The sequence below is a fragment of the Macrotis lagotis genome, chromosome X, assembly GCF_037893015.1.
Source record: "Macrotis lagotis isolate mMagLag1 chromosome X, bilby.v1.9.chrom.fasta, whole genome shotgun sequence".
Classification (NCBI taxonomy): domain Eukaryota; kingdom Metazoa; phylum Chordata; class Mammalia; order Peramelemorphia; family Peramelidae; genus Macrotis; species Macrotis lagotis.
The window spans coordinates 438,792,321-438,818,289 of NC_133666.1; the positions used below are offsets into that span (position 1 = coordinate 438,792,321).

The 25,969-nt window shown below is 33.4% G+C and overlaps 1 protein-coding gene across 6 annotated transcripts in view; it reads left to right on the top strand.

The window, feature by feature from the left end:
* The window catches only part of CCDC178 (coiled-coil domain containing 178), a 674,385-nt gene that overhangs the window by 77,799 nt on the left and 570,617 nt on the right, over positions 1-25,969 (top strand). For 5 of the 6 annotated variants that reach the window (XM_074201254.1, XM_074201258.1, XM_074201259.1 and 2 more), the window contains exons 3-8: positions 2,803-2,886; positions 9,185-9,292; positions 12,129-12,268; positions 20,506-20,528; positions 22,177-22,271; positions 25,254-25,439. In XM_074201254.1, coding sequence (XP_074057355.1) covers positions 2,803-2,886; positions 9,185-9,292; positions 12,129-12,268; positions 20,506-20,528; positions 22,177-22,271; positions 25,254-25,439 — 636 coding nt within the window. Of the gene's footprint in view, positions 1-2,802; positions 2,887-8,526; positions 8,675-9,184; positions 9,293-12,128; positions 12,269-20,505; positions 20,529-22,176; positions 22,272-25,253; positions 25,440-25,969 lie in introns of those variants that run through there. The other variant, XM_074201257.1, reaches the window with a different exon arrangement.

The window sequence follows — 25,969 nt, forward strand, 5'->3', positions numbered from 1 at the left end:
CAAAATTTTATATGAAGCCATGAATTTCTAGATTTAAAGTATAAAAAAATTATTCATTGTACTTTAAAAATTGTCCTGCTTGTGGTGCTTCTTTCTGAACTTTCTTCTATTTTTTTTAAATGTTTAAGAACTATTTCAATTTCCCCCTTTCCTCATTTTTTTGCAATGCTAGTCTTGAACCCTTCCCTACCTCTTCACTGTTCCTTTCCCCTTCCCTTCCTTCTTTCTATTAGTTTTTTTCAAGAAGATAGGTCAATTTATTTTTGTCCTGGATGGTTTTAATTTTTGATTTCTTGAAACATAGCTATGGAAGGACATTTTAAAGAAGTCATTGTTTTAAATGGAACTACTTGATGCTACTCTAATACTTAAAACATTCTAGTTTTCATTGAATACCCCAATAGCCTCAATCCAAGCCTCAGTGGCTCATTGAGTAGCTTGGTAGTGAGGTGAATAGAGTACAAAACCTGGAGTCAAGAGCACCTGAGTTCAAATGTGGCCTCATACACTTAACACTTACTTACTGTGTGACCTTGGGCAAGTCACTTAATCCTGATTGCTTCATATCCAAGGATCATCTCCAGTCACCCTGATCCATATCTGACTATTTGACCCAGATGACTCAAGTGGTGATTTAGCATAGCACTCCTTTCATTCATTTACATGTCATGGCATCACCTACCTGATGTCATGGTCTTCTTTGAGAATGAAAGATAAATCATCATCATCATCATCATCATCATCATTGTCATCCTCAGTTTTTTTGATGGTTTTCTGTTCTGATTGAAAATCTCTGAATCTCCCTCTCCCAGAATGATATCTCTGTGATGCCATCTTTTGATGATAAACAGTCATCTTTTGTCTTAACTCTTAACCAATCCTAAATCACTGAATAGGCATGTTCTCTGAAAACTGAAATCTGTGAAACTTAATTTAAAAAGGCCATGGTCACCCTCTCCTGGACTATCCTCATTTGTCTTGACCTTTGTCTTGTGACTGTACTACAATGACTCTGAAGGAAAGTCATTGGTCCTCTTTGAGAATGAAAGATGAACAACAACCACTTTTCTCATATTCCCCAATTAAAAACAAGAGAAGAGAAAAAAGCTTTATAACAAATAAATATAATCTAGGAAAAGACATCCCCACATAATGGTCATATCTAAAAATATATGTCTGTTGCCTCTCTCTCAGGACATGTATAGCATTCTTTATCATAGGTTCCCTGGAGTCATGATTGATCATTGATGGTTGATTATGGTTGCTTTTGATTGGATTTCTTGGTTATTATTCAGTCTATGTTAATGTTAGGTATGTAGGAATTGGTTCCATTCAGGCAGCCACCTTGATAGGAGGTCTTTTAGTTGGGCTAACTTCCTTAAGACTCTTTTTATGATAATATGCCTTTTATGACACCTGCCAAAATCACCTTCCCAAAGTTCAAGTCTGACCAGCTTACCCTTTCTTCCACCCCACAGATAATTTTCTTTGAATTTCGTTCTTTATTTTTTGCAAGGCAATGCGGTCAAATGACTTGCCCAAGGTCACACAGCTAAGTAATTGTTAAGTGTCTGAGGGCTGATTTGAACTCAGGTTCTCCTGATTCCAGGGCTGCTACTCTATCTGTTGCACCACCTAGCTGCCACTCCCATGGATAATTCTAATGTCTGTTTGTATGTCATAACTAAAGATAAAACCTTTGATTTGGCATTTAAAACTATTTACTCTCTGGAAACTTTCTGCCTCATCTTCAAGGAAGGGACTTTATATCTTTTTTTTCCCATTTATTCATTAGTACTGTGCCTATTACATAGTGTTGAATTAATGCTTGCTGATTGATTGATCTATCAATCTTTTCTCCTTTTTCTCCTTTTCTCCTTCATGAGTGAAGAAAGTTATTTTTAATATACACCTAATTTTTCTGTTTCATGGATTTATGTCATATTATTATTTCTATCTAATTTTTTCCATTAAAATAGGCTACAGGATTATGATGGACTCAGCTCCTCTCAATAGTTCAGTGATCAAAGATAATTCCATGATACTTGTAATGGAAAATGTCATTCACATCCAGAGAACAATGGAGTTGGAATGCAGACAAAAGCAAGCTATGTTCACTTTTAAAAACTTGTTCTATGTTTTTTTCTTTTTTCTCATTCCTCCCCTCCACTTAATTTTGATTCCTCTTTCACAACATGGCCAATATGGAAATATGTTAAACATGATTGTTCGTGTATAATCTATATCAAGTTACTCTCTGTCTTGGAGGTGGGGAGAGGGAAGGGAGGGAGTAGAAAATGTGGAACTCAAAAGCTTACAAAAAAAGATGAATGTTGAAAACTATCTTTGCATGTAATTGAAAAGTAAAACATCAAAAATAAAATAAAATGCCAAGCAGTATCTATCTAAAAATAAAATAGGCTGTAGGATAATATTTAAGATACATTTTTACAGTGATCTAAGGTTTGCCTAGCACTTTATATATTGCCTCATTTGATTTTTATTTTTACCATACAGCACCTAAGAGTCCCGAATTCACAATGAGAAGGTTAAGAGTTTTGAATTGGTTAAGTGATTTGTTCATTTTGAGTTTCTAGGTGAGGGGAACTAGAATAATATTGTTGAAGAAAATTTTTGTAGGATTCTGATGAATACTTTTTAACTGTATCCCAAGAATGCAGTGCTGAAATTTTAACTTTATAAAGTATTTACTTGTATTAAATATACAAATACATGTATATATACATATAATTTTCCTGTTTAATGTTTTATGAAATATTGTATTTGTTTTATGTTTTAAAGATCAGGTACTATCACGAGCCTTAGCCCTATTTCACAAAGCTGAAGAAACTGAGGAATTTCGGGAAATTCAAATACTTTCTGCAAGTATGGTTAGATTTTTATGGAACAATATTTAAGTTAAATACAATATGTATAGAATTTTACTGAAGCCAATACAGAATACTTAAATGATATAAAAATTAATTTGTAAGCATAAGTATATTACTATTCTGATTTAGACCTGTTTAATAGCTCAAACTTGGGACTGGAATGATAAGAGAGGCTCATAGACTATATAAACTTAAAAAAATTGTTTAAAAACATATGGACAGAATATCCAACAAGATTTTTTTCATGATTGGGAGCCCAGTCAGTAAAGTATGTTGACTTACATGGCAATGGGAAAATCACACACTTGAGAAAATTTGACTATGCATTAAATTTCTATGTCTTAAATGGCTATGAAACTATGTAAATGATTTTGATTAGCTAAGACAACAAAAAATGGAAAATGACAAATGCTGGAAGGCATATACCAAAAACAGGTTCACTGATGCACTGTTGGTAGAGCTATGAATTAGTTGAATCATTCTGGAAAGAATTTTGACACTCTGGCCAAGAAACTATAAAACTGCATATACCCTTTTTACCCAGCAAGACTGACTATCTATCTATTTATCTATCTATCTATCTATCTATCTATCTATCTATCTATCTATCATCTATCTCTCTATCATCTCTCTATTTATCTATCTATCTATCCACCTACCTGTCTGTCGATCTTTCTATCTGTCTAACTATTTATCTGACTAGCAAGTTAGCTATCCAAACTATCTCTGTCCAAGAGTGACATGATGTCTTGGAATAAGCTCATTTCTCTTTGTTAAGTCCACATCTCATTAATTATTAACCAAATAAGATTGACTGCATTGCTTAGTAACAATCGTCTTCAAGGGCATATAAACCATGAGACAATCGCTATGAAGGTCTTTGAGAGTGCCACTGACCTCTTTTTATTAAAACATGGGTTTTATTAACAAAATGACTAATTATCCTGAAATTAGGTCTCTCAGCTTTTTAAACACCAGAGACTTGAAAGTTGTTTGTATAGTTCAAAATCATGAGATGAAGTAGAGGAGAGAATAATGTTTCTGGTCAGGAAAATTTAGAGGAAATTTCTTCCTTTTTATTTAATATATCAGACCACTGATTGGAATACTGAAGGGAATTTAATGGCTCAAGAAGTCCAAGAGGCAGTATTATTGTGGCACTTTTGATACCAAATGCCTAAAAGGGAAATATTTATTGAGTAGTTATCTTGTGTTTGGCACGTTTCTCTATATCATTGTAATGCTTTAAACAAATAGCCTCTCAATAATCTTCTGCATCAGAAAGTGCAGGGACACAGATGGAAGCAAAATATTTCTGGTTTTTATGTAAATCAGTTGCCACAAGGAGGAGATCAAAAGAATCCAGAAAATATGCTAGCCTGTGAATTCTTGATCTTGAGTTGAAATTGCAGAAATACAATAGTCTGGGCCCAAAAGTAGATTTCAAGAAGAGGATAGCCTATATTACATTTGGGTATTATTCAGTATTTTCAATGATCCTGTTTCTTTGTCCCTGAAAACAAAGACCCTTTTTTCAGCATCAATATTCTGTGGGATAATAATAATAATAGTAATATTCATAATGATAATGACAATCACAATAATAAGAATGTATCTAGTACTTTATAGTGTATAAAGTGCTTTACAAATACTCTTATTTGATCCCTAAAACAACTTTGAGGAGGAGGTGGGTAATTGTATGCTCTACAGTGGATAGAGTGCTGAACCTGAAGAAAAAGCTTGAGTTTGACCTCAGATACTCGCAAGTTGTAGATCCTGTATGAGTCATTTTTATCTGTTTGCCTCAATTTTTTCCACTGTAAAATATGGTTAATAACAGCATCTAATTATCAGGGTTGTTGTGAGCATCAAATGACATGATATTTGTTTAAAAAATCATTTAACGCAAACTGGGTGTAAATGTGTGTATATATATATATATATATATATATATATGTACACACACACACACACACACACACACACACACACACACACACACACATATACGAATTCCCTCCCCTTCCCTTTTCCTTCATTTGTTTCTCCTAGTAAGCCTGGGAGGTATATGTTAGTATTATTCCCATTTTATTGTTGAGGATGCTGAGACTGAAATATTAAGTGACTTCCCCAGAGCCATGCACCCAGTAATGTCCAAAGTAGAATTTTAAACTCAATTCATCTTGACTCCAACTCAAATACCCAATTTTGTGCCACTTTATATCATCAAGAAGATTTAGCACACTGAGGGCTTCAATATGGATAGTCAATCTGCATGTAATATTAAAATGTGCTGGGGAGTTTAACCTTTTTTTTGTCATGGAAACCTTTTAGCAACCTATTGTAACCTATGGATCTCTTCTTAGAAAAAAATGTTTCTAATTCATTAAATAAAATAGGACTACAAAGGAAACCAATTATATTCAAATACATTTATCAAATCAGATCCCAGGGTAAGAATACTTGATATAGAAGATCCAAAGAACATGAAGGGACTTCCTGTAGAGAATTTGAGAGGACATGGACTGGATTCAAACATAATTATAAAAGTATTTGTCACTAGTGAAAATAATACCCTTGGAAGAATTACCTATATCAGTGAACCACTGACATATTGTAGAATACTATGCTGTGTGTATAACAAAGAAGGCATCTATGTTTAAGGACTTAAAACTTAAATGAAAAAGCAATACATAAACATTTTTAGGAAATCACATTGATGAATTGTCAACATAAAAGTTGACAGTACTTAGTACTTTGACACAGAATAGGAAAGAAAGGAAGTATATCCATGTCATCTATAATGGGGGAATGAATTCTTAAATGTCTTTACAATCACAGTATTTTGAAGAGTTTGTTAAGAGGATGGCATAGGCTTTAAATAGGAAGGAAGAAGAGGTGGTCTAAGTGGGGTGTCAAGTTCTTGGTGGAAGAAGGATGTGGGGAAATATTTTAATATCTACCCTAATGACACATTTTAAAACAAAATATATTGGGGCACAAACATCTTGATCAGATAGATTTCTGATATGTGTCTTATATATGTGTACAATGACCTTATAATGCTATTTCATGACTATTCCCAGATCACATATGTTCCTTATGTGTGTATTCTCTGTGGGCACATGGGACCAAGGGAACAAATCTATTCTTTCACCATGTGCTTTGACATTTGATTAAATATATTTGTTTTAAATTGTTGCTCTTGTTGGTACTGATGGCAGATCAGTCTACTGGAGATAAAAACATGGACCAGGGAGATGGAAAGCAATGGGACTACATTCTTCATTGAGGTGTTTCCCCTGCCCAGTTCTACTTACATTCCAGTCAGGAATGCTCTTCAGAGAAAGGTGAATTTTGTGCCCCCAATGGCCTAGTAACAGGATCTTTGAATTTGTTCTTATTATTTGTTCTTATTCAGATTCTTTTTCTCTTTGTCTCTAATTCTTGTCCCCCCCCCATTATCCTTCCTTTTCCCAGTTTAAAGAAGTGTGTTACACATTTTTCTTATTTTCTCCCCTCAACCTTATCCAATCTATTCCCATTACTTTAAATTTTAATGCCCCCTTATAATAAATGTTTTCATTCTTCTCCTTTTCTCATTCATTTCCCTTTTTAGAATATTTTAGAAACAGATTTCCAAAGAAGGCTAATTTTTTATATAGGCATCAGGCTAATCAGTCAGGAAATAAGCATTTATTAAAAATCTGATTTGTTCCAGTCATTGTGCTAAGCAGTAGGGACACAAAAAGAAATAAAAGACAGTCCCTAACTCAAGGAACTGACATTCTAATTGGGAGACAACAAGTAAATAAATATATACAAACTCTGTTTTGGAAAGTTGGAAAAAAACAGAGAGAAGACAGTAGAAGTAAGAGGGGTTGGTAAGGTTTCCTATAGAAGGCGAGGTTTTGTTGGGACTAGAAGGAAATGAGGAGGTGGAATTGAGGAGAGAGAATATTCCAGGCTCGGAGAACAATTAGAGAAAATGCCCAGAGCTGAGGTGGCATGTCTTGTAGAATAGCCAACAGTCTAATAGCACCATAGAGTTGAAGAGTAAGTGACAAGACTGAAAAGTGAAGAGTCATGAGAGGCTAGTTCATGAAGAACTTTGGATGTTAAATTGAGAATTTTATTCTCAATGACAGGATGCCACTAGATGACAGGGAACCACTAGAATTTATTGGTGATATAGTCAGATCATTGTTTTAGGAAAAAAAATCACTTTGGTGGCATAAGGGAGGATGAACTGTGGCAGTCAGACCAATCAGAAGGTTATTACAATAGTCCAAAGATGAGGTAATGTTGGATTTCCCTAGAGTTCTGGAAGAACTGCGTAAAGCTGAATGTCATTAAAGAACAAGGAAGAAGGAGGGGTTACTGGCAGAACATCAATCAGTGATACAATATGAAGAAAAGGGGAGAAAAGAGGGCTCATGGTGAATGACGTCAATTTTTTTTTCTGTAAAGTATGAGGTGAAGTTCTTAGTTGAGAAGATGAGAGAGGTAAGGCCATGAAAAGTTTGAGGATGGATGAAAAAATATGGAAGAGCAGTTGTGGAAAATGGGATAGTGATATGTGTAATGGAGCAGGATTGTTTAGCAATAGTGAAAGCCCCATTGAGACAGTTAAAGTGTTTGGGGAAGAGTTCATATATATATATATATATATATATATATATATATATATATATATATATATATATTTATATATATTATGAAGGTCTGACCATATCATACCCTATCCCTACCCCAACCATACATCCTCAGTAAATTTTGACTCCCTATAGCTTCCGAATCAAATACAAAATCCTCTGTTTTTCAAAACCATTCATATCATACTATTTTCATAATCTTCTTACACTTTACTCCCTGCCATGTATACTCTGATTTAGTAATCTGGTTGTTTCAGGAACAGGATTGTATCTCTCATCTCTGGGCATTTTCTCTGACTGGAATGCTTCCTTCATCATTGGCTTACCTGGTTTCTTTGAAGACCTAGCAAAGATTTCATCTTTTATAGAAGAGATTTCCCAAACCCTCTTAATTTGAGAGATTTGCCCTTTTAGTTATTTCCTCTCTATCCTGTATATATTTGTTTAACTGTCATCTCCATTAGGATGTAAGCAACTTGAGGGCAGGGATTGTCTTTTGCCTCTTTTTGTATTCCCAGGAATTTTACAGGCTGGCACACAGAAGGTACTTAATCGTTATTGATGGATTAAAATTCACCTTTCTCTGAAGAGCATTCCTGACTGGAATGTAAGTAGAACTGGGCAGGGGAAACACCTCAATGAAGAATGTAGGCCCATTGCTTTCCATCTCTCTGGTCCATGTTTTTATCTCCAGTAGACTGATCTGCCATCAGTACCAACAAGAGCAACCACTCTGCCTTTGTGTATGGTTTTGGCAAATGATGATAATGATGATATTGCAATGATAGCTAGAATATATGATGTCTATTAACCAGGCACTCTGCTAAGTACTTTACAATTATGATTTTATTTGATCCTCACAAGAACTCTGGGAGGTAGGTGCTATTAATGTCTCTATTTTACAGTTGAGGAAACTGAAGCAGATTGAGGTTAAGTGACCTGCCTAAAGTTACACAACATATTTGTCTCCCTACATGCAGAAAGCTAGAAGTGAGGGACAATATAGAAGTTCATGTTAGAAGAAGAAGAAAAGAGATGAGATGCTGAAAACAGAAAATCTGGTTATACCAAAAAAGGAACAAATAAAGAAAATATGCACTTTGTGGTCATTAACATTTGTAAAGTCTGGTAAGAGAAAACATGAGTAAAGACAGCAACCATTCATACAACACTATGTAAGCATTGACATATCCATTGATTAGATTAGAATATTAAATATAATTGACCTTTATGTTATTTATGTTATTGACCTTTAGCAAGGTTTTACCTTAATAATGTTTATCCTTCATTCTCAAAGAAAATCAAGACATCAAGGAGGTGATGGTATGACAAGCACATGAATTGAATTTGAGTGAGGGAGGGCTGTGATAAGACACCAGATTCACTTTCTTCTCCAGAACCATCTGGGTCCAGTAGCCAGATATGATTCAGGATGACTGGACATGGTCCTGGATGTGAGGCAAAATCAGAGTTAAGTGATTTAGGTGAACAGAGATAGGATGAAAGGATGAAGTGGTTTTCCATGGACAGACTGAAGGGGGGAATTTGGGGAGAGGTCCAGTTGGAGATACAAAAGATTTTAGCTTAGCTAGTTTAGTCCCAGCTTGATGTAGGAACTAACAAACCTTTTGTTCACAGATAGAGGTCAAAAACCAACTTTGAACCTAATGAAGTTGTTAAATGCTAACTGTGACACCACATTTGATTTAGAAAAGGAGTTGGAGGAATTGGCAAAGGTTCCAGAATGTAAGTTCTCCATCATTTTATTGTGTTAACTCTCATATTGCTTCATAAAAAGAATTTTAGAGTTGAAAGGCATCTTAAGTTTTGGTTCAGCCCTTTTATTTTACAGATGACAGATTTGAGGCCCAGAGAGATGAACTCATTTACCTTAGATAATCAATCTAATCTATTCAATGTCATACTCAGTTCTTGAACCCAGATCTTTTTGTTCCTTAGTCAAATACTTTATTTTTTTAATTTTTAATTTTTTTTTTAATTTAAGGCAGTGGGGTTAAGTGACATGTCTGAGGTTTTTCACATTTGAACTCAGGTACTCCTGACTCCAGGGCCAGTGCCCTATCCACTGTGCCACCTAGCTGCCTCAGTCAAATACTTTTTTAAAAAAAGTTTTCCTTACCATATATTCACAAGTATGCAAATAATGTGAAACAACCACAAGTCCACATATTAAGAATCTTGAATTCTAGTTTTAGTGGTAGTTCAAAATTAATCCAAAGTTTATTATATAATTTTAATGAAACTTTAAATTTTCTCAAATTCGTTTCCCTGCTTTTTCAAATGTAAAATGTTAATAGAAGTGTTAAGAAGACCAGTTAGCAATCAATAATGCTTGGAAAGTGTCATATATATGTGTGTATTGAGTCATTGTTATCCTTGCTTCCCTCACATTTAATGAACCAAATCAAATGGCTTAAGAATAAGGGCAACCATTGAGTTGTTAAATTTCTAACAAAACCTACTATTTTCCTAGAGGAAAAAGGAAAACGGCCATTTCAAGAAATTTGTAGGAGAATACTCCCTCTATCTATCAATGTATCTATCAAATTTCTACTGACATGTTCCCTGGTTTTTTGCTAACCAAGAAGGTGAAATAAATCCTTTATATACATTAAAGGGAAAGATACAGATTTTAAATCACAGTTGTTTAATAGAAATAGATGGGCTTTTGAGGTTTAGGAATACCTTTGGAAGAAGCAATGAATGTTTGAAATAAGTAATATTTGCATACTATGTCAAAGTACAACTAATAATTGTTTTGTGTTTGTTTTTATATCATTTTGCAACAATTGGAAATTCTAATGGATTTGGTTTATAACATTTTAGCAAAACATTACTTTTGTTACAAATTGTGTCTCTTTGGAGATTACTTCTAGCCTTGGTAAAAATAAAAACATTTAAAACAATATTATTAGTTTTATTTATCTATTTGGAAGGATGATTCTATGGCATCTTTCATAAGATGTAATACAGATTAAAGATAGTCCTCATCATCATAACATCTTGGTTATTAAAAAACATTTATGTTCATAAAGGGAATAACCATAATCCCTGAAGGTCAAATGAAATAAGCATACTGCTTTGTTCTTATGGAGTCAAGGAACCTATTTTGCATCTTCATTTAAGGAAAATAGTAATTGTAACTATAACTGGGCCAATGGCATTCCCTAGAGTCCAGAGTTCTGCAAGTAAGCACTTTGGTAGAGTTGCATGGACAATTTTGCAATGCTTCTGTAACCTTCAGCTGATTCTGGTCATTTCAGGATTAGAATCATTCAGCCACATCAGACTAAGTTGATTGGATGATGCATATAGCCTGAATGCTACAGTGAGGCTATCAATCACATTTCACATGAGACTCCAATCTTCAGAAAGAGAAGGTGGAAAACTAGGTTAATAGAAGAAAGAAGGTGACCAGCTATTACATTTTTTGTGGCACGAGTAATTTAGGCTAGAAATAAAAAAGCATCTTGCATGCATGATTGGTTGATACATTATTAGCAATGGAAGATGTGGAAGTATTGAAAATGAATGGAAAAAATTGTTCAAGTGGCACAAGGAGAATTTCTCAGGATGCTATACAACCATTCATTTATGGTTTAACTTAAACCCTTTGTTTAACACTTCATCCTGCATATTTAGATTTATTATTGTTTATCTTGCTGTTGTATGACATCCTTAGTAGTAATTCTTTCCACTTCTGGATTTCTTATTAATTAATTAAATAATTCATTTATTTAATTTCTCAATTACTAACAGATTCTTTATTCTTAATTCCCCAAATTTATCTTTTATATATTTCTCTGTTCATAAAAAGAGACTTGGGAGCTCCATTATTAGTGAATGAAATGCCTCTCATGCTTCCTAATTTTCAGCAAAACAGAATTAATGTTTACATTGTTATATAATTTTTTCTCTACATTTTTATTTCAATTAAAATTAAGGTAAACTGAGGCTCAAAGTTCTGAAGATAATCAGTTTATTGATAAAGTAAAAAATTGCCAATAAATAGTGTCTTAAGCCCCTCAGAAAAACGAAGGCTCAGATTGAATCAGATCATAGATAAAAGAAGAAGCATCCAGAATAGGAATTAGTATCAAAGATGGGGGGGGGGGGGAAAGCAGTACTATGATTAATTAAAAAGCTTGCAGTATCATAGACATGAGGAATAATATGATTTGCTGGAAATTGGGGATGAGGGGCTAGCAACAACCCTTTCTTTAATTTTCTCACTAAGAAATGTCATTGTTTGAGTCCACCTGCAAGGATACTGGACCGCATTACTTAGATAATAGTTAGATTCCCTGACATCCACTTGCATCCTTTAAGGATGACAGATTTCCTTGAGGGAAGAATAGAACAGTGATTAGGGGAGAATTGAATTTCTAAACTTAACTCAATGACAATGAGTGATTTACAGGAAAGCTGAATTTCCAAACTTAACTCTGAGATGAATAAAACTTGATTTAGGCAGTTAAAAAAATGTTGGCAGTGATAAAGAATGAAATTCATAACAAAATAGGATCAGTTTGATTTTTCCAATTTTTTACTTTATTTCTAGCAAAGCATGAGGATGTTCTCTTGGCCTACCCTACTCGACGAGTGAGTTGTTTTTTGGTAAATACTCCATCTCCATGTGTCAACAAAACCGTTGAGCACATTCAAGATCTGGGAATAAAGATAGAAGAATGTTTTCAACAGGTACAGCATCATTGAAAATACTAAGATAGTTGTAGGCTTTTAAATTTCCATACAACTTTTCCTTTCAAAGATTCCAGGTAAATAATTTTTCTAAAACTAACATATCCTTTTATAAATCTATGAACATTGATTTATTTTGCTCATGTGATAATAATAGCTGAGATTTCTAGGAAACTTAAAGGTTTCCAAAATGCTGCATATTTATCTTTAGCTCTTCTGGTCCTCTCAGCATTCTTGTGAGGTAGGTAGTGTGGTACACATATTATTCTGTTTTACAGATGAGTAAAGTCAGACTCCTTTAAGTTAATACTTGGCCAGGGATACACAAAATGAGTGAGGATCAGTCAGGATTCAGTCCTAGATTTTTAGGTACCTTATGCAATATTCTTATACTGTTTTACATTTTGCTTTGGAGAATATTTTTAGTACACAACAGTGAAATTACCTTATTAAAACAGATCATTCTAAGTAGCAATTTCCTTACACCAAATTGGCTGTAAATGAATTAGTATTTATATTCTTTGTGTGGGGCACTAAACTGATTAAAGAAATAGATGAGCAAATTTATGTATTAAAGGACACTATGCCCTTTGTGATGAGTTATTTAGTTGTAAGGAAATATTTGATGGATCTGCTGAGTAACAGTATTGTAATTTTGATGTATATCTATAAACTCCTAAGGTTTGCCATTGATTATTACTCATTCAGTAAAACTTTGAAAGCTATAACTTTGTATTGTTTTCAAAAATGTAATATTGGAGTAAAAGAAAAATTGCAGATTCTTCATTGACCATTTTTTTTCTTTGATGGGCCAATGTATAGAAATGTTGAGGAGAACAAAAGAAGTTAGAAGAAAATGAGGGGGTAGGCTTCTTTAGCATAACCTTTGGACTTCTAGGGCAAGAGAGGGATATTGAAGAATATTGAAGAAGTGGAGGACCTCTTCTGACTTCCAAATCTTTACAGAACCACAGAACTTAATAATTGGAAAGAATCTCAGTAGTCATATTGAAATATATGTCTAAACTATTATTGTCTTTTTATTTTATTTTTTTAGATTTTTGCAAGGCAAATGGGGTTAAGTGGCTTGCCCAAGGTCATACAGCTAGGTAATTATTAAGTGTCTGAGACTGGATTTGAACCCAGGTACTCCTGACTCCAGGGCCAGTGCTTTATCCACTGCGCCACCTAGCCGCCTCTAAACTATTATTATCAAGAATATCCTCCCAATACCTCTGGCTACCAGCCTTACCTCTCTCCTTCACCCAACCATATTCAGTCTGTTGCCAAAGCCTGTCATTATTGTTACAACATCTCTTGAATGTCTCATTCTTCCCTATAACACTGCCACCATTCTAATTCAGGTTGTCAACATCTCACACATATGATTGCAATAGCCTACTGGTTGATTTCCTTGCCTTATCTCTCCTTATACCATTATATTTTACCTTTATATGCCAAATTAATCTTTCTTAAATGCAGATCTGACTATGTCGTCTCTCTGCCAAAGTGACAATTGAAACATTAACAGCTATTTTTTTGGTTTAACCATTTATTATTTAGGAAAATTATAATAGTGACAATCCTTTAATATAAATTTATTCACTCTTTCAAGAATGGAAATGGCATTGGTCTAATGTGACAAGCTATGTTGACTCTTTGTAATCATTGCTTCTATATCTAGATGTTAAATAACCCTATCTTCAATGATCTGTCTTAGAATTTTTCTCAGGAATCAATCACTGACCTGTACTTTATAGATTCTGTTCCACCCCACCCCCCTTTTTGTTTTTTGAAAACCAGGATAACACATGCTCTGATTCAGTCAAGAGTTATATCTTCCATTTCTGATAATTTTTCAGATATCATTGACAGTGACTTAACCACTGTATATGTCAGTGCCTTTAGTACCTATGGATGTTGTCCATCTGAACTGGTTGAATTCATCAAGGATAAGAAGGTTCTCTCTTACTATAACTAATTTTCCTTGGATATCAATTCTCTGTTAGCCATAAGAGTCAATAGCCCTTTTGGCCTAATATTTTTAGGACATATTTAATTCTCCTTGGAAGGGAAAGTAAAAACAAAATAAGAACCAACCAACTCTATCTCCTATCATTTTATGTTATTACAGTTTTATTCATTATGAACAGAAGTCTTTTTCCTCTTTTTTCCAGTAAAATTAAAAAAAGTTCACTTATTTTCCTTAGTTTCCCTTGCCATGCACAAAATTATGAATTTTAGTGCTTCTGACATCATTCTTATAGGAATGATTATCCTACTTTTATAATCATCTTTTCTGAGTTATTCTTGCTTTCAACTTTACATGTATTTAAAAATAATCTATTTTTTTGCCAATTATATTTAAAAACAATTTTTGCATTCCTTTTTTTAACATATTGTTCTTCCTTTTCTCCCTCCTTTCATTGAGAAGATAAGCAATTTGATATAGGTTATAAATATGTAATCATCTAAAACATTTCTATATTACTCATGTTGTAAAGGAAACTACAGATAAAAAAATCAAGAAATATAAAATTAAAAAGAATGTATCCTCAATCTGCATTTAGGCTCCACAAGTTCTTTCTTTAGAGATGGATAACAATTTTCATCATAAATCCTTTAGAATTATTGTATTACTGAAAATAGTTAAATCACTCACAGTGGATCATCATATAATAATACTGACATTGCATAAATTATTCTCCTGGTTCTGCACACTTCACTTTGCATCAGTTCATGTGAGTCCAGGTTTGTCTGAGAGCATCCTATGCATTATTTCTAATAATAGTACTTTGATCAAAATCACATACTAAACAGTTATTCCCCAATTGATGAGCATTCCCTCAATATCCAATTCTTTGCCACTAAAAGAGCTATTTAATTTTTTTTTTGTACATATAAAGTTTTCTGTTTAGTTTGTTTTTAGCTCTTTGAGATACAAACCAAATAGGGGTAATTCTGGATCAAAGTGTTAGCACAATTTTATAGACAATTTGCATAATTCCAAATTCATTAAAGAATTGTTGAATCAGCACAAAATTCCACCAACAGTATATTAGTGTCTTAGTTTTCTCATATTCCCTCTTATATTTGTGATTTTCCTTTTCTGTCATATCCAATTTTCTAGGTGAGGGATGGAATCTCAGAGTTGCTTTAATTTTCAACTGTTTAGTCAATACTGATTTGGAACAATTTTTCAAGTGATTAGAAAAAGTTTTGATTACCTTATTCAAAATTTGCCTATTCATCAGCTATATTTATCGACTGAGAAATTTAAAAAAAATAAATTTATCCTAGTTCTCTATATACTTGAGAATTGAGATCTTTATCAGAGATACTTGCTGTAAAATTTGTGTATGTACATTTGAAGCCATGGGTTTTATTTCTGATTCTTTTCTTGAATTTTGCTTCCTGTGAATTTTCATATATCTCAATTGATCCTTTCCTTTTTTTATTAGTGTCTAACTTGAGGAATATACATTTGTAGTCTTCTCTCTCATGATTTTTAGATTTAGAACTGTTTGAACTGTGAGATATCTGAAAATACCTTTCTTAGGTATGCTTTTCTCTGACTGAAAATTCATTTTCCCTATATTGTAAATGATGGTCTAGAAATCCAAATCCCATTTATAGATAGCACCCTCTTTAGTCAACTATTCAATCTTCAGATTAATTTTTCTCTTCAGCATTTATTTTCTTCAATTTGCAAAAGAGAGTAAAACTTAACCCATATCCTTATAGCCTGAAGTTTCTTATCCAGAGCTTGCTAATCATTGGCAATATTTTTTTATATTGCCTCTGTGTCATTAGCTATATGTAAATAACCAAGATACAAGTCATCATTAAGGTGGAGGGAGGGCTGGTACATGACTTTTTGTTTGCAAATGATTATGATTCTAGGCTGTTTGTGCTAACTTTGGCTTGGCAATTAACATCAAGAAAACAGAAGTTTTCCACCAGCATCACTGAATGATCCATATCAGATTTTGAATGTTGTGGATAAGTTCACTTACCTTGGCAGAACATCCCTTTCCAATGATGTACACATAAATGTTGAGGTTAATGTATTTATTGTCAGAGACATCATTTGACTTCTTCACCTTCTCTTCTAGTAAGGAATCAGGCCATTGGAATTGTGCTCTTTGCAGTAAAAGTTTGAATGCTTGACAGTTCAGTTTGAAAAAGGACCTCATTTTCTGGTACTTCATTTTTCCAGCTGATCTTCAACTGCCAAATATATATTTGCCTACCTAAAGATTATTTTGTGGAGAACACACACAGGGCAAAGTCAAAAGAAGTGATACCAGGACATTTTAAAGGTCTCTTTGAAGAACTTTTAAATTCATTGTGAGACATGGGAGACTCTGCCACAGGACTGCTCAGCACAGTGTGTCTATACTAAAGAAGACTGTTGTAATTAAAGAACAAGCAGGATTTCAGTAGCTTAAAAGAAAAATGAGATGCACAAATTTAGAGATATCTTCCCCTCTAAATGTTTAGATAGAATATTGTGCCCAGTCTGAACTTGTATTGGTCTGATCAGCCACAGTCTGACACTTGACCCCAACATAGTGATGTCATTTTGGTCTACTTTGATCAAAAAGGTCAAAAATCAATCATATGACCTGAAGTTGATTGATCTAATACAATTTGATAAGTTTTGAAAAGTTCTCTGCTAATGTCTTGTATACAAACCCCCAGAAATGTGATAGCAATCTATGCTATTGTTCTTAGGTCAACAAAGAGCTGTTTAGGTACCTCTGAGTAGGAAATCAGACATAGGGTTAGTATATCCCATGCCACACTGTAGATACTCAGTGCATGTTTATTGATTGACTAAATAAATCACCAACTGCTACAATTCTTTTCTTTTTTCTGGACTTTATGGATGATCTATCATCTTATAATTTCTTTGGTTCTACTATATCATTCTTTTTGTTGTTGTTGTTTTTTTTAGGTTTTTGCAAGGCAAATGGGGTTAAGTGGCTTACCCAAGGCCACACAGCTAGGTAATTATTAAGTATCTGAGGTTGGATTTGAACCCAGGTACTCCTGACTCCAGGGCCGGTGCTTTATCCACTGTGCCATCTAGCTGCCCCTCTACTATATCATTCTTAAGAGAACAATATTCCCTCTCTATATATTATCAAACCCAAACCTCTTTAAGTTCTAATTGTACATTTGTTTTTTGATATCAGTTCTTCTTTAACACTCTTGCATTCTTTATCATTCTGACAAGGATCATGAGACCCTCTCTCCTTTAGATTCTTATTTTTTCCTCCCATTGGAGTTGCCCTGCTGTTTTTTTCATGAATATTTTTATTCTTTACAGCATGGAGTGTGGAGAGACATCATTTGGCTTCTTCACCTTCTCTTCTAGGAAGGAATCATCTTACATTTGGAATACAGATAGTCACTTCAATATGGCAGATAATTAAACATTGTACCCCAAGTGTAAGTCATTGCAAAATTTCCCATAATGACTAAAATTTTCAGCCTTGCTTCTTTAAATTATATGGATAATCAACTCCCTAATATATGATTAAAACTTTTACAACCAATTATCATTACTGACCAGCTAGTCCATTCAAAATTTAACTGCAGTCATACCCATCTTTTCTTCACATATTGCTATTTACTTATTGTCCTTTTTATAAGTTTATCTTCCCACCATTTCACTTTATGAATTTTCTTGTTCTTCTTACCATACATTATTTACTTTGCTTATCTTGCCTCTTGTCTTCTCCTCCTTCTTTAGCCTACTTTTTCAAAGTTAAATACCCAATGCTCTTTAATGACATCCAGCTACTACTAATTAGTATGTTTTAAGTCCAGAATGGGGAGGTTGGGTGGCTGGTGCTCTATCCACTGCAGCCCCTCCAAGTACTTGTTGAGGAAAATTTTTAACAGCTGAGGTCAGATATTCTAACTAACCTAATTATAATAACCTATCTAATTATAATTAAATCCTAATTTTTGAAGTGGAGAAACAAAATTGATTTGATTCGAAAAATTTCAGTAATGAAACAGAATGGTTTATTATTGCGTCTTTGGACAGAAAGGCACTACAAGGGCAAGTTGCAAAAGAACTGACCTTTACTCAGTACTTTCCTCAGTCTGAGGTCTTATGACTGAAGATGTTTGGATAGCTCATGACCCTCCTGTATATTTCCTATATCCTATATCCTATATATATCCTATATCCTATAAAAGGAAACCCTTTTCTTCTACAGCTCACTGCTGCCCTTTCTCCTCAGAAGTGTGCTCAAATGCAAACCTTGCTCCAGCTTCTCCAATGAATCACTTCTCAATTCATTTAATTTGTAGATGACACTTGGGGCATAACCAAATTTTTCCATTCCATCCAAAGAACACAATTATGTATAATTTCATTCCAATTCATAAGACTTCTCAAAATTAACCTAAGACTTTTGTTGAACTTCATTAGGCACCTTTTCACTTTAAGTGAGGAAGAGTTTAATAAATATTATCTCACCTTTCACTTTGGCATCCTCATATATTGTCATTGATCCAGTTTCTTCATTAATTTTTTGAAAGGTAATAGGATTAAGTGACTTACCCAAGATTACACAGGTAGGTAATTATTTACCTAGTTCATATTTGAACTCAAGTCCTCCTGACTCCAGGGCTGGTCTTTTGTGCCACCTAGCTGCCCCTCTTCATTAACTTATAGGATGAAATTATTGTCCAAACTTCCTCCATTTTTCCTCCCCAAAATCAATTTCTGAGCTATTTCTTTAGGCCAGATTTTTCCAAGTCCCCTAAGCAATTTCTTTTTTATTTGGTGCATATCCTTTTCCATCCTCCCCCCCTTTTCTCCTATTAGTTTTATCTATGGAAGTCAGAGTAAATTTTTGTTTCATTAATTTGTACTATGTCATGTTTTCAATCTATTTTCTTTAAAATCTTGGTTTTGGATGATATGTAATTGAGCACTATAAGTTCCATACAGGAAGGCTCAGTAAGATCATTATGAATGATCTGTCTGGAAATGAATGATATGAATATAATAGGCATCAATAAATTTTTAATGCTAAAAGAAGCCAAAAGAGATGGTCTGATCACGTGATATATGCCTCTTTGTATGTCAAGAGAAAGGACTGAATGGGCTTTAGGTACATTTTAGATGGAGTTTCCATGGCAAACTTAGGTGAGAACCTGGGCAAGGTCTCACAGGAAGGGCAGGAATGGATGGTTTGTAATCTTCAATATTGGCAAGAAAACCCACATTTATGAACTCTAAAAATGTGTTGATTCTTTGGAGCATCTATATTACAGGACTGCTGTGAAGTCCAAGTGAGGAAAATATATAAATCATTTTATATACTTTAAAGTCAACCATTATTATTATTATCAAGCTAAAAATTAATTTGTTGCTAAAAATTAATTTGTTCTTTTTCACTCCTTAGTAACCCATTTTGGGGTTTTCTTGGCAAAAATATTGGAGTGGTTTGCCATTTTCTTCAACTTATTTTACAGATGAGAAAACTTAAACAGGATTAAGTCACTTGCTCAGTCACATACCTAGTAAGTTTCTGAAGCTGGATTTGAACTCAAGAAGAGGAGTCTTCTTGATTCCAAGCCCTATCCTCTGCATCAACCTATTAATAAATTACACTGTAAATATAATTTTACACTTAAGCTTTAACAGTTAAAGTTAATTTAAGAATATTATGCTTGGACTAGGAGATAATATCAGGGTTCAAATGTTGCTTTAGGTACGTATGTACTTGCTATGTGATCCTAAACATGTCATTTAATTTGTGCTTCAGTTTTCTCATTCATAAAATGAAGGTGTTGGACTTGATGGTCCCTAAGGTTTCTTCCGACTTTAAAACTTTGATCATCCAATCCTATGAAAATAGAATAATTTATGACATATAGAACAACACCTATTCAGTTGAACGGTGAGAATCTTAAATATCATAGTAGCCAACCAAATGAACAAATAGGAAGGGGTCTTGTTTAGCACAGATCCTCTTGACTTTCCAGTGTAGTTTATCACTCTTAAATGGCTTTTTAAGTAAGCTTGAACTGATTTTCTCTGTGACATTAGTGTGATCAACATAATGGTTTTCAAGTCACTCTGTCAACTAAAAGTGGGTGGTTTTCCTTTTTAAAGGAGTTTGTTGCTGAGTTTTGGGACAAGTGGTTATGATTTATTTTCTCATTTGATAGACATTTCTATTTACTAAGATATTTTATTTTTACAGTTTGAGCATCTCCTTCGGGAAAGGTAAGAGCTTTGCTTGCTTTTTTAAATTTTTGGTTCATGTTGCAGTCACATGGATAAGGCTGAGATGAAGCATGTGGACATTTTTTGAGTTGTATTGACATATCCTGCATCAGGGAAATGCTAATTCCTTTAAAAGCATACCAAACTAGAAACTAGTTCCAAAATGATCTAGAATATTAGACAAAAATTAAAGAAAGTTTTGCCAGTTGGAAAGATTTCAGTAAGCAATTAAAAAGTCAACTAGAAAGATTAATGTGAAAAAATGTGCAATTATTTTATTATAGTCTGGAAAATAATTCAACAAATATGTTAAAATATTTACAATTTGCATAATTTATATTTGCCTTCCTTGAATGACAACTAGACTTCCAGGAAGAGAATGATGAATTTGATAATGAACTTGTGATTCCTGGGTATAGAATATCAGAACAAATAAAAAGCAAACAATAAACTTTTATTTAATGCCTTCTCTGTCTGATGGCAGGCAGTTATGTGGTACAGTATGGGATCTGGAATCGGAAAGATCTGAGTTCAAATTTGACCTCCGATACTTACTAGTCATGTGACCCTTGGCAAGTCGTTTAATCCCCATTTTCTCAGTAAAATGGGGACAAATTGGAGAAAGGAATGGTAAATCACTCCAGTATCTTTGCCAAGTTCATGGGATCACATAGAGTCAGACATAATTGAAGAGCAACAAGTGTCCTAGGCGCAGTGCTACATTCTAGGGAAAAAAAGTCATGTGTTAAATAGAAACTTACATTCTCTAGGGTGAGATAAACTGTAAAATATATTAAATAGGGATATGAATAATATAACTTAGAAATTGATTTTGAAAGTCTTACTTTTCAATCTCATTTGCTTCAATCTCATTCAATAATCAACCTTCTGTTTATTAAGAGAAATAGATTCATGTTTATTTTTAAGATACTGATATTGATAAATAGACAATTTAGAAAAATGGTAGTGAGACAGTCAATGCAAGAGTTGAACCCTTTCTTAAAATAATATGACTTTAAATATTTTATTGATAACTTTTGGCTTTTATACCCTAGAAAAACCTCTAATTTGTGTCTTTCTAGCCCTAGCTAGGAGAATTTTAAGACCCTATTGTCAGAATTGAATTGAAAGGGACCTTTCAACCCCCTCATTTGCAAATGAGGAAACTGAGGTCTGGAGAGGTATTGTAATATGCCCAAGGTTACTCAGATGTGAAGCAGTAGAACTCTTATAATGCCTAATCCAGAATCCTCTTACTTTTAAGTTATCAATGAATTACCTTCAAGGATAAGTTTATCAAACATATGATTTTTTTCCCAGTGAGTTTCAATCTTTGTTTTGTCTGTTAGCAAAATATTTTTCCCTTATGCAATTTAATCCCACCTTTTAATGAAGTTCATCAGAAAGGTGCTCATATATCAGAAGCTAGAATGTTAGGTTTTCACAGGATCATATCCAACTTTGCAATTCATTTGAGGTACATTTTCAGGAGGATATATAGATTAGTGCAGGCAAGGGAAATGAATAAGCCACCAAGCTAAATCCATTTATTATGAATCTCAAAATTCATTTAGTTAAGGATTCTTTATTTTTTTAAAGAAAAAAACAAGCCAACATTTCTATTAAGTAATTGCTATACACCATACAGGTTTGCAAGTACAATTAAGATGGATCAACTCGAAGGATATATATTCCCCAAGCCTTCAGATTTTCATGCGACGTTCATCAAAAAAGACAGGGGAGGTAAATAAATCTGATTACAAGTATTTATTGCAAATGTTATTGAAGAGTTTTCCCCTCTTGATCTAACATGGTGTCAACTTTCATAATAATTATGTTTATCCTTTAAAATCTAATTTTCCCATCTGACACTGAGAGTTTCAAGTATAAAGTGAGCAAAAGGAATAAGCATTTATATAACATTTCATATATGCCAAGCACTATTTTAGGAATATTAAAAAAGAACAGAATTATCTTATTTGATACTCACTATCTGAGAGGTAGGAACTGTTGTTATTCCAATTTAATAGTTGAGGAAAGTGACTGACAAAGATTTAGTGACTTGCCATGGTCACTCTGTAGTATCTGAGACCAGATTTAAATTTGTGTTTTCTTAACTCCAGACCCAGAATTCTTTCCACTGTGCCACCAGCTGCCTTTGAATAGAGACATGTAAATACTAAAATTTATTAACAGGGTCAATGTACAAAAACAATTTAAAAAAGAAGATAGCTGCTGAGAAGGATTTTTATTTTGCTTTGTTTACAGATTTCATGATGCTGTCCAACAGAACTGGTTCAATTTTGGATCAATAAATTAATTCAAGGGTTTATGAGACACCTATTATGTGTCAGACATGTGATCTAAGACAAAGATGAAACAATCACATACCTCAATGACTTCCATTCTAATAGGGAAATAAGATACACATAGAAAATCATGAATAAAATACTTATGAAACAAATACTCAGTTAACTTTGGAGGGCAAGGCACTAACAACTAGGAGGACCAAGAAAGGCCACATACAGATAGAAGATAGCTCCAAGTCTCCATCTTGAAGGAAATAACTGAATTGTCACTCAAAATAGATAGATAATGACATTTTACTCTCCTTTGTCAAAATCATCTGTTTAATAAAGCTATTAAATTCTCTATGAAAGTTATTCTCTTTCAAAAGGCTTGTGCTTTTCTTTTTATTCTCTTTAATTTTTGAAAGTTATATGAAGATAACAAAACCAGAATAGTCAAGCATCCAAGAAAATTATACAGTTCCATCCTTAAACCTTTGTGGTTTAAGTATCTATTTAGTGTTTTAGTATTGGAAGTTAAATAGATATAGTTACATGATATTAGTAGAAGTACAAACTTTTGTCCTGTAAAGTATATTTTAGTATTCTGAATTAGTATTTTTATAATATTCTCAGAATTTGAAAGCCAGCAAACCTTTTGAAACTATTTTAAAAATTTAGACCTGACTTAAACTGCATAATCAGCAAAACCTTAACATTGATCCCTGGCAAAATTCTATAGCAGATTATTAAACAGATGGTTAATGAATCATTAGAAAATAAAGTTGAAATTCTAAGAAACTAGCAAGACTTCATAAGGGACAGGTCTTATTAACAATATCATTTCTCTTTTTGATAGAGTTAACTAAAATGGTAGAACAGATGACTTCAAGTGATTCTTAATTTTTGTTAGGCATTTAATAAAGTGTCTCATATCTTTGTGGACAAAATGGTGTAAGGTAGGCTTCATGCTGGTATATTTATGTATCTTGAAGCTGATTGATCAACCATATCCCCAAAAGTATTATATATGGATTAAGTATCAAGGTGCAGGGTTGTTATCAGTGCCAAAGAGTTAAGTTCTTAGTCTTTTCTTCTTCAATTAAAAAAAAAACCTTAAGATTACTATTAGAAGATGAAGGGAGAAGAGTGGAAACACTTCCAATTTACTGCTCAAACATACTCAACAAAATAATCAAAGCTTTTACCTTACTAGTCCTAGGCTCCATGTGTTCACTTATCTTAATTCCTACTATAATCTTTATGGATTTATGAACTAAAGAGTTTTTAGCCACTGAACATAGGGCATTTTAGATTGTTCTTTGTATTCTAATTTGTTTCTGGCCTTTTATTACTACCATTCTTCCAGTTGTCTGTCACACATGATTCTTTTTCCTAGCTTTTAGGATCAATTCTAAAAATAATTAATTAGCAATTTCTAGGCTATCATTTCCCCATAATCTCCTCTTCTACACTTTCTTTGGGTTTCACTCACCAGAGTGTTGGGCCATATATACTCATAATTGCAAATGACAACAAAATGGGAATATGATAAATAGCAAAATAAAAATTCAAGGCAACAGTGGCAAGCTAGGATATTGAACCAAGCAACAAAATGAAATTCATCAGGGATAAATGCAAAGTCCTGCATTTTTATTAAAATAAATAACTACATGCATATAGTGGGAAGATGTGTCTTAAAAGCATATGACAGAGATTTTATATGACCTCAAACTCAATATAAGCCAACAGTGGAAGGTTCATAAAATTAAATGTACTCTATAGTAAGATCACTGCAGTGTATTGTATTCATTTCTAGGCAATGAATTCTTTTTTTTGCAAGGTAGTGGGGTTAAAGGACTTTCCCAAGGTCACACAGCTGGGTAATTATTAAGTGACTGAGTTCAGATTTGAACTCATGTCCTCCTGACTTTAGTGCCGGTGCTCTATCCGTTGCAACCTAGCTGCCCCTTAGACATTGAATTCTATAAGGAACATTGACCATTTCAAATGTATCCCAAAGGTATGACCAATATTGTTGAAGATCTGGGAAAAAAGAGACACTTGAAAGTATTGAAGTATTTAGCCTAGTGTGAAAAAATTTTAAAAAAGAATAAAAAAATATTAATAATTACTTTCAGATATTTTAAATATGATTGTGTAAAAGATGGATTAGAGAACTCACGTAGTTCCAGATGGAGGTATTAGGAGCCAAACTGGGATCTGTAGAAAGATAGATTGTATATTATCAAAGGAATTACTTTTTAGCAAGTTAAGTATCTGACATTTTTTTTTTCTGTCCAATGGGTGGGGAGGTCATAACACATGTGCTACCTACCTCACAGAATCATTGTATCGAAAGAGATTTTGTATATGAAATGCTTTGAAAACCTTGAAATCCTTTACAAATATCTGATGTTTCTATTATTATTCTCAGATTTGAAGCATCAAACAGAGACTGTGCTAGCAGAGGCTATTCACTTGATCAGGAGTCTTGAAACTGACCGTAAAGATGCTGAAGATGCTTTAATGGAACAAAAATTAAGGAGGAGACTCATTTGCAAGAAAATTGACTCTTTGTCATTTTGGAGGCTTCAAAAATTACCTTTTGCTGTGCAGAAAGGTACCAGAATGAATGCTGGAAGAGAATTCTTTATATAAAAGTCAGTTATTATTATAGAGGATGGAATAACTAAAAGCAGCCCTTAATAAAATCATATGAACTATAACAGCTTTGTTATAAAGTTGCATTTTCTTTGTGTTTGCACTCCCAAACACTCTCTAACATTTGGCCCCTTTTTCTTTAGTGTTTGTCACAATGAAATATGTTTAGATTCTGTGCTCTTAAAATGATTGCCAATTGGCGCCATAGCCTGTAATCTTTTGAAACCCTATAAAACCCTAGGGGTCAGATGAGAAACCACTATCATTTGTTTTTCATCTGTAGGACCTGAAGTTAGATTAAGGGCCCTGGGAGATTCTAATTTGAGAATACAAGAAAATCTTAAATCAATTCAGAATACATTTGATCTATTTTCAAATTTCTATTTCGTAAGGGCTAAATTAAACCTTCAAGGCAGTTCTAGATTAGAGCAAATTTGGGGGTCTGACTCATTCTTTTTAAAAAATTTTATTTGTTTAAGGCAATGAGGT